Source organism: Poecilia mexicana, unplaced genomic scaffold (genome assembly GCF_051168715.1).
Source record: "Poecilia mexicana isolate PSO_F unplaced genomic scaffold, ASM5116871v1 scaffold_4, whole genome shotgun sequence".
NCBI classification, from domain to species: domain Eukaryota; kingdom Metazoa; phylum Chordata; class Actinopteri; order Cyprinodontiformes; family Poeciliidae; genus Poecilia; species Poecilia mexicana.
In genome coordinates this window covers 22249017-22262308 of record NW_028263373.1, presented here as the reverse complement: position 1 = coordinate 22262308, position 13292 = coordinate 22249017, and the positions used below count along the sequence as shown (strand labels likewise).

The 13292-nt window shown below is 35.3% G+C and overlaps 1 protein-coding gene across 2 annotated transcripts in view; it reads left to right on the top strand.

Annotated features, from left to right (window-relative positions):
* Positions 1 to 13292, top strand: part of rabgap1l (RAB GTPase activating protein 1-like) — a 117153-nt gene that overhangs the window by 72470 nt on the left and 31391 nt on the right. For both annotated transcript variants that reach the window (XM_088005083.1, XM_015012419.2), the window contains exons 14-16: positions 3914 to 4027; positions 9477 to 9551; positions 11741 to 11866. In XM_088005083.1, the coding sequence (XP_087861209.1) occupies positions 3914 to 4027; positions 9477 to 9551; positions 11741 to 11866 (315 nt within the window). The remainder of the gene's footprint in view (positions 1 to 3913; positions 4028 to 9476; positions 9552 to 11740; positions 11867 to 13292) is intronic.

Below are 13292 nucleotides of genomic sequence, written 5' to 3'. Positions count from 1 at the left end.
GAGGCGCACCTGTGCATTTGCAATATTACTTATGATCTTTTAATAATATATTTTTAGTGACCCATTTAAACCTATTGGCATATTATTAAATTATAGTGAATAATGGTACCTTAGCATTTCCCAGACTGGTCTCTCAGCTGCTTGTTAAGTTTATTGGTCTGGATGGACGGCAGGGGTCTGATGGCCGTTAATGTAGCACTGGGAGGAACAAGTAGCCCTGTCCTCATTAACTCAACTAATATATTCTACTTTTCAGTGCTGGAAAAGTGGCCCAAAACCATGGAGCCTATTTTGGGATGTGCTAATGCTGTTAGGTTATATGATGCAAAAACTAGAATTGATTAATTCTGTTTTGTTATTTACCGTGGTGGAGCTAAGCTGTGGCAGTGTAATGCAGTGATGCAACTAATGAGGCAGCGGTTTCCTTAGGACACCTTGGGGCTGAAGCACAGCAGCACCTCAGACGGCGCGCGCCAAAAGCAGACGCCTCACTCCCGCGGTCGCTCGCTTGTTCCTGGTGTACTGCAGCAGGACAATTAGTGACTCTTCTCTTTTCTGTCATCAGATCCCCCTGACTGAACATTAAAACTGTTTTTGTTTTACAATGAATGACAAAAAGAACAAAGCATAAGCTGGAGAAAAAAGACCTGAGTGTTAAGACAGAAATATATCGTCGTGTGGTGTTTACTCCATGAATAAGTCATGGATATCGACACAATGTGGTCAACTGCTATATTGTGTCTGGTAAGATCTGTGGTTCACCTCAGGGGTGTCCAAACTTTTTGTCACTTGGGCCAAAATCATCAAGTCACAAGTTGGGCCAACAAAAAACATGTTATAAAACAAAAGTTTTATAACATGTAACAAAGTTTTATTCTTTCAAAACTAAACTAACCATGAAATATATACAGAGTTTCTATGAAATGATGTGTAAATCATTGGAGATCCAAAGTGTAAAAAGAGTTTTGTGCTTCTGCTTAACTAAAAGAAAGTCATGAAGTTTGCAAATTATTTTTGGCTTGATCGAAAAAAAAATATTGTAAAAACTTTTGCCACTCTCAGCAATAAAAGCAGGATTTAGGTCACTCTTTTCTTGAAACTGCATGCTGTATTCAGCCAAGTTTAATAAATTATTTAAATTAGTTAGATTTGGAATTCACTAAAGTCTGCATTTAACTAAAAAGGGTAGATGTGTTCCTATTTACTAAGAAGTTAAACAGAAACGAAATGTTTATGAAAACGTTGCTGTGCTGTAATAACACCTGTGCAAACTATCAGTCTCTTAATGTGCGTAGCTGTTTGAGACAAACCACCAAAAGGTTTGCAGCTGTAATTGCAGCAAAATGCGGTTCTTCATAACTAGAACTTATGGAGAAGATTGTGAGTGCCACACAGATTTGTATCTGTGGAATATATTAATAACTTATCACATCAAACAATGTTTAAATACTTGGAGGTTTGTGCCGACAAACTGTGAAAAAGTTATAGAAATGTTAATATTTTTGCAGGCACCCTGACTAAGTGAGTTACAATATAATAAATATTCATATAGAGCACAATGAAAGAGGAAAGGTGCATTTTTTCCTGATTTTTTTGCAAAGAATAACTTTGGTTGTGAGAGTAACAGCTATAGTTTTCCCCAAGTTAATTCTGTATCTTATATTTGCTCTTCCCCTTAACCAATCCTCAGTTTTCACCTAATCAAAGTTACATTTAGTGCGTAGCGTATGTGGGACATCTCTCTGAAAGAAGAACCTTGTTAGTTTGTAATAAAAGGGAACTTGGAAAGCATCGTCTACTTGCTGTCTGCCTGGAAAATAAGGGGCGATGCTGCAAACGTTTAGGACACATGGATGCTGAAAGAGGACAGATACGAGCTGAAAAGGGAAAAAAATACACAAAGAAGCTGAAGCAAAGGCACTGAGGGACATGAAGTAGAAAATAGAGGAGAGTGGAAGTGGAAAAAGCAGCCGATAAGCAAGAAAAAGAAACAAAAGGCTGGGGACTGAACACTACAAAAGACCGTGCTGACAGAAACTGCAGAGAGGAGGAGGAAGGGATGAAAGAGGAAAAGGAAAGGGATTAGGGAGCATAGAGGACGTCCTCTCCTAATTTTTATTTATTTTTTGGTATTTTTTGAGTAATGAGGCTGTTAATTAGCAGAGGCATGCATGCTTTATTAAATCAAAGTGTTTACAACTTTAACTGTCAAACAAATTCTGGATGGTATTGCAAATGTTGCCATGGTAATACGGCCGTAATAAATGGGTTTAACTGTGATGGAATAGTTAAGCAAAGGTAAGAAAGTAAAAAAGAGCTGCATGTTATTTAATCTAACAAAGTTGCATCTTTATCCTTATTTATGCATCACACCACAGCTTCACTCAAAAGTATTCACACCCCTGTCGAAATGGTTTGTTTTAAAAAGCTCTGGAGAATTCCCATGTTTTGTAAAGAAAATATTTAAATCTGCAACAAATTGTTTCCGAGGGCTGCACATGATCCCAACATAAAGCAGCAACTTGATCTTTATTTCAAAGGTGAAATACATCTAGCTATTTTTCCCTTTGTGGTTTGAATATTTTTATAAAATCTACAGTTCATAAATTTCCACTTCATTTTTTTTCTTATCATAAATTTAGCCCTGTTATAGAAAAATTTGCAAAGTTGAAATTTAGATCCTCCACATCTAGAAAACCTATTTTACCATCTGATTGTGACTAAAAAAAACTGTCAAAGTTGTACTTTATTCCTTCTTTTTTTCGCTGTAATGTAATGTTCTTCCATTTCCAACACATAATATACAGAACAAAGCGCCACCTCCTCACTACAAATCTCATTAAAGCAGAACACACAGCTGTGCCAGCAGCTTTAAATCCTCTGGTTGGAGTATGGCAGATACATGGAAAGACTCTGAATCTTAAACATAAAAAATTTAATTAAAGAAATTATGTCAATCAAAAACAGTGGGACAGGCAGTTGGATAGATGATGTGTGCACAATTGTGTTACCGGTGGTGTTATATGCTTATGAAGCTATGAACTCATGCAGTGGTGTAACTTTTCTCAGATTTTGACTTTATATTCGTCAAAATTTGTATCAGTTGCGGTGAAAAGGATGTATCTTTAAATTAAAGCATATATTTTGGAGACTTTTTTTAAACTGGCAGTAAAGATCAAACAGATATTGAGTCTTTTAAGGCTCAGCCAGATTTTTCTTACTCTTATAAGGTCATACAATTGTAATCCTCAGAACCATTTAAGGTGCTGCTCTATAACAAGACAGATAAATGAATATGTATCAAGTAAAACATTATATTTGTTTCTGTCTGACATCAATTTACCTGTTTAAGGTAGTTAAATAATTTCTATGCCCTAATTGCCAAACTAATGAGAGCAATCTTAGAGATTTTAGCTTAAAAAGTCAGATGTTTACATAAATGTTTTTAGTATTTGATCAAATCTTTTGTACCAGACTGGTGAAGGTCTTGATACCTTGGCTGATTTCTTTGTACATTCATGATGTCACACAAGGAAATGGTGTGTTTGTTGCTGTGAATTAACTTAAACTTAAATCAGAAGTTCTCAAAACCTTGACATTATCATCTGGATGCTCCTTAGTCACTCTCATGTATAGTAAAGATGTATGCAAACTTCTAAGTTTGAATAGAGTAAAAAAAAGAAAAATGGCATTAAACAATAGATGTTTGTAGAGTTTGTGCATCGTCTGTTATCAGCAGAGTAACAGACAATGAGGTCAAACATTGCAACACATAATACTGGAACAATTCAGTTTATATTTCATCGTATTGTGAAAAAAACTGGACTGAAAGTGATCTGAATGTAAACTTTAAGAAGGATGAATTTAAGCTCTGTTGGCTTTGCCTGAAGTATGTTTACCCTCTGTGTTGCAGGACTCGGCACAGGAGAGCGTCATCACCCGTGACATCCATCGCACGTTTCCAGCACACGACTACTTCAAAGAATCCGATGGAGATGGACAAGATTCACTCTACAAGATCTGCAAGGTGAGCCCAGCTCCTAGCAGGGAGGCTGTGAAAAAACATGCAGTTAGTTAGCAACAATATTACCTGTTGGCTTCTATATATAGTTTATCAGAAAATAACATTTTTTGACTATATTATTTGTTTAGCTCACCTTTCCTTAAGGGAATATTTTAAGATGATGTTAAGTTTCTATGTTTGTTGGAGTTACTAATTATCAGATGTCATAAATTTGCCTGTCAAAGGGTAAAAACTTTTTTTTTACCCTTTCATTCTCCAAGTCTCATCAGGCTTAGTGGTTATTTTTGGCTTATAGTTTATAATTTACATTGTTTTTGTCTTTACTGATACATTTGTGTCAGTCTGTCCTACAAGTATGGAGGGTTGATCCTGCAAAAATTAGCAACAAATAATATTAAATAATTATTTTTATTTATATTATTTATTAATATGACTAACTAAAATATTAATCAGACCAATAAATACATGGTTTGATAAAGAATGTAATATTGCATCCAAAAAATAAGAACTTATTATTTTCAACAGTATTAATTTAATATTATCTTTTGTTAATTAGTTTCCTTTTTTTATTATTAATTTATTTATTCTTTTTTTCCATATTCTGTAGTTACTTGGCAATTTTTTTAATTATTACCTTTTTTTGCATACATTGATTTTTCTCCCTTGTCCAATTATTTAAAGACTTTTTCTGATGTTTTGTTTTTCTTCCTCTTTGTAAGATGCACAGTGACAAAGGAGCAAGACTGGTGGGTGGAGATTCAGAGTCAGCTTCTCTCCTATTGGTCAACTTTGCATCTTGAAGTTGACCAATAGAAGACAAGCAGACACTGAATCCACCATTTAGAATTTAATTGATGGCTCAATGGTTGCTTCTGACATGCTAACATGCTAAGAGTTATCATTAAAGTGATTGCTGCCCTCCTCCAACTTTTAAAAATCATTTTAGTTTTGTAAATCTGCTTCCATTTTGATGTAATTCTGCAAAACTAAAGAAAGAAAGATGCTTCTATAACTAGAAGCTCCCCTGCGTTCTCTCATGCTGAGGCAATTTTCTATGAAGATACGCTTTTTTTCCAGACAGAACCAAGGTCAGCACCATAGAAATGTGTCAAAGTGAGTCCTGCTCCCTGCCTATGCGCTTCTTTTAACCACAGTGCTGCTTTTATAAACTGTTCTGCACATCCTGGATGTATTTCCAGCTGTTCTGTCACAAACTTCATTATCTCCCCGCTGCTCCAGTCAGTCAAGTTGCTCCACGGCTTGTTATTCTCAAATATCTACAATTTTTGTGACATTTAGCAATCAGAGCTGCAGGATGGTTCATATCATGCTTTCACTGGCATAAACCAAACATCCAAATTAATATCTTTTCAGTGAGATTAATCTGTAGAGGAAGAAGACGAAGCTTAAATTTTTAAGAACCCAATAAACTAGGAGTTTATTATCCTGCCTAAAATGAAACGGTCACAGTTGTTTTTCTCACAGTTACATTAACGTTCACCATATTAAATGACATAATAAATGAATAACATTTTCTGTATTATTCTGCAGTATAAAATAAGATTTGTTGTGAAATTTTCAGCAGTTTACAAACTTAAAATGTTTCTATTTGTATTCAGTTGAGCGTCTACTCCTCAGCAAGTAGAAACGTTTTAATCCTTAAGTTATTCGAATATTATTAAATCACAAGTTGTAAAACTAGTTCAGTGTAGAATTTCTTAATTAATACCAAATATGATTGTCACAATAACAAATTTCACTGGATAATAAATTGTCCCAGAAATGATATTGTTGCTTTGAGATGATTTTCAACTAATATATTGATAATGGGGTAATAATGTAAGTTCATCCTCTCAGGGACGAATAAACTTGAATTTTGCAGATAACACTCCACATAGAAACTGGAAAACAATTTAAATATCCAAAATAAAAACTAAGCACAACCAAAACCATAAATAAGATGGATTATGAAGTCTTTCTAAACAAAATGTACCCTCAAAAAACATTAATCATTAATTTGTCGTGTGAAATTTATTTAAGTTTGTTTAGTTTTCAGATGATGTGGTCTTCATTTAAACAGAAAGCTGAAATGTCAAAGAAAGGAGCTTGTTAACCATGAACTGTTGTTTCCCAATAAAACTGAAGCTAGTTTTGGTGTAACGTGGTAAACTGTAACTTACACTGTTTGTGTTTATTGCACAGTGGAAACAGAGCATGTTTGGTCAGTGCTGCAGGAGAACCTGTCAGGGAGGTTTAACATCCACTCTGGTCCCAACTGGGTCAGAGTCGTGCCAGCCTTCATTTGTATGCAAATCCATGTAGATTTTCAGCTGTTAAGGTTGGTTGGATCTTCAGGCTTTTCAGACATGGAGGATCCAGGACAAAGTTCATTCTCACCTTTATAACTTCTTCCGTTTCATGCCTGAAAGTGCTTCGTTTCCAACCTTTATTCTGTGGGGAAGGTCACCTGCTGAATTGGTGCGTTTTCTCTCTAAAATCTTTTGTTTCAGAAACATTCCTACTTGAGACACAATTTCCTCCATCAGCAATAAGCTGGAAAATAAAACCTGCAGCTCTTTTCTATTTTTATTAAAAAAACAGAATTTTTCTACCATATGTTGCACTTTTCTGGATCCTGGTAGTGTGTTACTGCAGGCAGCAGAATATGCAGCTCTGGCAAAAATTAAGAGACCATTACAAAATGATCAGTTTCTCTGATTTTACTTGTTATAGCTATATGTTTGAGTATTTTATTCTATGAACTACTGACAACATGTCTTTGATATTCCAAGCAAAAATGTATTATTTATTTGCAGAAAATGAGAAATGCTCAAATTAATGAAACAGATGCAGAGCTTTTAGACCTCAAATAATGCAAAGAAAAGTTTATATTCATTCAGAAACAACAATACTAATGTTTTAACTCAGGAAGAGTTCAGAAATCAACCAGGAGGTTTTCAATGGGGTTCAGTGCAGCAGGTTCAGTGTGTCTAAATAGAATTACCCCAAGTTATTATGACTAGATTCTCATAATTAAACAAAAATGCTCGTAGCTTGGTCCTAATACTCCATTTTACAATGTAAAGAAGGGATGATTGAACTAAAAATCACTCTTTGAAAATAGTTTCTGTCATTTGTATTTACTTTTTTAGAAATGGCAGCGAGCAACATAAAAAATTATCAATTAAGATTAGAAATCGGATCTGGTATGAAAAAATCTGAGATTATATTTTTAAGCAATATCTCCGATTCTTATTACAAATCCATGGCACATTTTTTATTTTATAAATGGTGGAAACTACACATTATTCTCCTTCCGCTTCACATAAACCAGCTATAAAACATGTTGGAGTTTCACATACTGTTCTCCTTTTACTTTGTATCCCAGTACTTGAGAACTTTACGGATGGTATTGCTGAAGTTTTAACAAATAAAGCCCCACAGATCCTTACAGAACTTTACATAAGGATTAATAAGACATTTGAAGCACCAAACATTTCCACAGTTACTTGCTCAACGTCTAAGAATAGAAAAAATCTGTCTTCTCCACAGTTGAGAAACTAGGCGTTTTTCGCAATAATCCACCCCTCTGAGTCCATTATCTGCCCGGGCCAACAAATTTAGATTTCACCCACCAGGACCTCCCCCATCCATCTGTCAGCATGCTCTTCTCCCAGTCGAGTTGGAGACGTGTGAACGCCACACTCCATCAAGCATGTCAGCTTGTAGATTACACCGCAGACAGCGCCACAAGACTTCTCCATTACCTCCACATCAAAATACCAAAATTAGCTGAGCACAGCAGCAGTGGGACCGTTCCTGTCTGCCCGTCGTTTAACTTTGCATGGAAAAGAGTGAGCATCAACTCAGCAGCTAATGTGCTGGGTGTGTCGATTCAATTTCATTTAACCTTTTCACAATTTGTTGTTGTACTACAACAAGGTTGAATGGATTTTATGTGACAAACCAACACAAGGTAGTGCATAGTTGGAAATTGGAAGGAAAACAGGGTATCAAATAGAGTCCAGTCGGGTTTTTTTGTACTTAAGGCAGGTCAAGAATATCGTCTTGGAGAAGTTTAAATCAGAGTTGAGTGTCTCATTGGTCAATATTTAAAAAGAAACAGTTTCCAAATATACCAAGACATCACTGTTTACCTAAACTAACAGGAAGCGTAATGAGAGCATTAATCAAAGTTGCAGCAAGAGATGCTTCTGCAAGGCATTCACACAAGGAATCACACTTTTCTGATTATTTATATAGAAACATTGCAAACTGTTTTTATTTCACTTGACAATCATTCCTTCTTTTTGTTACTTTACTGTAAAATGCCACTAAAAACAATGAAGTTTTAACCATCTTAAAATGTTTACAGGGCTCATTTAGTTGTTGCCATGAAGCACAGATCCACCTCACAAAAACACATGTAACAGATTTGCCTGAATTTTATATCACGTTTCTTCTTTTCTGAGATTTTTTACTCTGTGGCTCATTTATAAGCACTCCCCTTTACCGCAGTTTACTGCATCGATTTATTGGACAAACAGGCACAAACCCAAGGTTGCACACTGTAGTTATACTCTGTGTCACTTGGTGAGTGCAAGGACAGTCTATACGAAGCCTTTACAGTGGCTGAGTAAAGGCAGCGTAGGCTAAAATCCAATCCTGTTTTCAGAGTTTATACGCTCCAAAGTGCTTCAGTCATCTTTTTAAAAAATCAGTTTAATTAGCTGCAGAACGTCTGTGCCATGTTAGCAGACTCGTAGAAAGTGACATTGAACAAGGTTGACACGAACACAGAAGGAAAGACGAGACTGAGAGGTGTTCCTCTGAGGAAACTCCTCTGGTAAAGCTGAAGCGTTACGGAGAAGCTGTCTCTCAGGAGATGTACTCTGTTGGCACTGATGTTCTGACAACAACAGTTATATCGCAGCGATACACTGGAGGAGCAGCGAGGCACAAAGCTTTTAAGATCGATTGGTCTAGATGTGAATGGCTGCTGATCCTCAGACTCTTGCTTAAGAAGGGTGGTAAATGTCTGGAGCACATAGATCATTTTACAAAAGGAGAAACACGCAGAATATTAAAACATCTAATTTTCATTATCTATAGCTTCACTAATGATGTGTAACTAATTCATAACAGTTTAAATAGGTTATTTGTGGTTCTATATTTATGTTTCTGTGCAAATGTTGACATTTTTGTATAAATTTGTTTCTTCTCACATTAAAAAAACAGTACAGCTTTTCATCATTCAGTTCTGCTTTCGGGTATAAAAGAAAGAACGAAAGAATTCAGCCGGATAAAATCTGCAACTCGTCTCTCTAAAATCTGCACTTTAGTAACTTTGGTTTGTCCATCAGGTGTAAATAACCTTAAAAATGAGTTCATGTTTGTCGGTGGTAAAATTACCTGTTTAAATTTTTCCTTTCTGTTGTTTATTCTTTTGCAGGCTTATTCCGTCTATGATGAGGAAATCGGTTACTGTCAGGGTCAGTCTTTTCTGGCTGCCGTTCTTCTTCTACATGTGAGTAAACTTGTCCCCCATTAAATCTCCATTGATTAGCTTAATGATTAATGCAGTCAGAAATGTGGGCTCATAACCTTGCCTGTTACATTTTATATAAAAACTAATGACGGGTAAAACTTGTTTTTATATATATATATATATATATATATATATATATATATATATATATATGCTCTGTCCATGTATATGTGATGTTTTTTTCAGCCTCTCTAAACAACATTTTTTACGTTTCACTTCACTGGTTTTGTGCAGATTTAAATGTTAAACTTTTGAAGCATCCAACTTATGTCCGAATCAGAGTTGGGAGAAAATGATCACTTTACATCCCGACTTATTTTCTCTGCTGTGTTGTGTTTTTTATTTACCTACTTATTAATTTACATTCTGTGTTTTTTTTTTAGCTTTATATATATATAATTATTGTTGCAGTATCTCGTGTCCATGTTGGAAAACTGACAGAAATGTTAAAAATTCTGACTAGAAATGAGATATTTCTTGTAAGAACCCAGTTCTTTGTAAATCTGAACACCTGCATTTCTGTCACTTAAATACCTTTTATGTTCATTTGTAGTTTGTAAGCATCTTTATGTTGATGTTTATTTATTTTTTCTTTCTTTTTGATGTTTCTTTGAGCTACTTATATCACGGCTCATTTAATAAGAATATTATTTGCCACTGTTTTCCAACAGTGAAAGTTGACACTCAAAAAAGAGACAAAACAACAACTATGAATAAAATCAAGTTCATAAATAAATGTTGTTAGTGTCAGGTAAACATTTATAACTACATTTAAAAACGGTAGAAATCAAAGACATATATATGTAGTTTTATATTTCACATGGGGTGACTCTTATTGCCTATTTCTGTTACACAAATTTTAACTGGAGGAAATTTTGTGAGAGAAAGTCTGCGAAGACAGATGGAGGAGAGAGAGAAGAGGTGACAACACATGATGGAGGAAGTCCCAAAAGGAGGGGAGACTGGAGGAAGTTTGATCAAAGTCCAAATACCAAGGGCAGGAGAGGTTAAAGAGCAGAGAGACGGAGGGGAGATGTCAGGAAGGATGAGGAAGGAGAGTCATGAAGAAGGGATCTGAGAATGAAGAGACAGAAGGAATTGGTGTGGAGGAGGAAGAGGAAGTTATGGAGGAAGAGGCAGTAGAGGAAGAAAGGAGAAGAAGTGATAAGAGGGACACTGAGGATGACTGGTTGTTTATAGACAAGGTGTCTGGAATATTTATTGGGGTTCAATTTTACCTGCAGAAGTGTATTCAGCTCCAAACACACACTGTCTCTCTGATTAAATATCTCCTCCCTCTCTGTGTGTGTTTGTGTGGAGCCATTAATATCCACAAAGACCCAGTGTTACATTTTCACTAATAAGCTTTATACTTATGTGCCCAAGCAAACACAGAAACATGAAGAGAAGTTATGCACAATAAACTTGTTTAAGGCAAAAATTTACATTTTTAGACTTCCAGGTGATAAGCAAATGCTTTTTGGTTTCTGGAAAATTTACCTCTGGAATGTAACATCACAAATCACCTAGCAACCCCAGCAAAGCCCAGCCCGTTACCTAGCAACCCCAGCTGAACTCCAGCATGTTTTGGCCAGCTGGTTTTACCTCTGCATGCGCTGTACAATGGCTGCTGGAAGAGACGAGTGTTTTGTTGTCCACTTACCATCCAGAAACTACTTGCTGCATTCTTGCTGGTTGTGCAGGAGGTTCTACTTTTGCTGTTCAAAGATTTAAGGTTACATAATTGCGCATCTGTTTGCAGCCGTTTTGCCAGTGTAAATGTGGGACATGGCCAGCAGCAGCTTAGATTGATTTAAAGTGACAAGAGGCTCTAAAGCAGCTTGTTCTGAAAAGACTTCAAAATAGGCAAAGCTGAGCAGACTAATCTCTCATTTTCTAAGAATGATTTTGTGTAAATATATATATATATATATATATATATATATATATATATATATATATTTTTTTTTTTTTTTTTTTTTTTTTTTTTTGTTTAGATCATAGACTTATCCTAAACAGGGTCATCTTTAAAGTTATGTCCCCAACTTTCCTCTGTACATAAATGTTTATTTTGAGACAGTAATAATGTCACCTATAACATCATATGGGCATTTTGTCGTTCAAGGTATCTGTTAGTGTAATTAATGACGTTATCTGTGTGTTTTCAGATGCCTGAGGAGCAGGCCTTCTGTGTCTTGGTGAAGATAATGTATGAATATGGCCTCAGAGGTCTGTACAAGAACAACTTTGAAGATCTTCACTGCAAGTTCTATCAGCTGGAGAAACTAATGCAGGTCGGTGAAACCATCCTGTATGTTTTAAAAGACAAGTCACAGTGAAATGAAATGCAACACAATGTTTGGAAACACAATCCTAACTGGACGTATTAGTAGAGTTTTATAAATGTATGTTTTAGGAATGGACATGTTGGTCTTACATGTTGTTGCAAACACTTTTTTTAAGTGTTGCAGGGTGTTGCATCAGTTGCATTTTCTCACATATCTGTTGCTTGTCAACTTTTCCCTCTGGTCACCAAATATACTTGAATGTCACAAGAATATGGAGAGGTGTGTTGGAAATCAAGCCTCAGTAAATCTGTGATGACACTAAAAAAAGCAAATTATCGTTGAACTGAATAAGGCCATTAATAAAATGGACATAATCAAAGGCGGCAAACAGCACTGGTGGAGGCTTTATTACATCAGTCCACTGTTCTAACTGGATGTGACCATAAACTGTAATATAAACAACGAAGACATAAATTAAAATAGAACTAAGAATTTACATTTCCTTTAAAATGCAAAGTGAATGTGGAAAACCGTATTACTCCTCTCTTGTTGAAGAACTGACCAGGAAACCAGAAAAATAGATAATAGGAAAAAATAAAAGACTAAAATGTTTATTAACACTGAGTAAAGCATGTCAGGTAAATGTACATAACACTGTTCTGCCAGCACCAGCTGTTATGCTATCATTAACAAAAATACCAACTTAGTTAATGTGCTAACATTAGCATTAGCTTTGAGCAGTCAACATTTTCTACTATGCTAGGATTAGACGCTACTATGCTAAATTATATTCCATTTAGATTTAGCTAACATGCTAATCGACTCTCAATAGACATAAATACCAAACCATAAAAATGCAAAAGTGAGGTTGCTAATTGCTGCTAACTCTATCTGCTATGCTAACATTGGCTAATATATTAGCCTGTAGCTAGGTGCTAGATATGGCACTTTAGCTAATAGATAACGCTAGATAATACCACCTGCTATTCACACAGCTGTTGATATGCAATTATTAGCTAAAATACTAACATAATGTTAGTGTAATATAGGAGAATTATTTCTTAGGCAAATTTCTGCATTTGACTTTTTGCAGCCAAAATTTTTGGAGAATATTTTGAATGTGAATTTCTGCAGACACATTTTTTTAAGTAAAAAATAATGTGCATTGATAATTGTGCTCAGATTACTAATATTATAAAACACTCCGTATTGACTACATTTTAAAACTATGCTCATTTATGGTCGATCCTTTTCTAATTGTTTTCAAATCAACATTTTATTGGAGTACAGTGCTGGTCATAGAGTTTCTTATGCTTTTTTAAAGAGCTTACTCTGTGATTTTGGTTTCAATTCAGATCAATCGCTCATTGTTGTGTCACTGAAATTTAAAGTAGAAGCCATGAGCAGTACTGCATCTTTGCTTTATATTGCT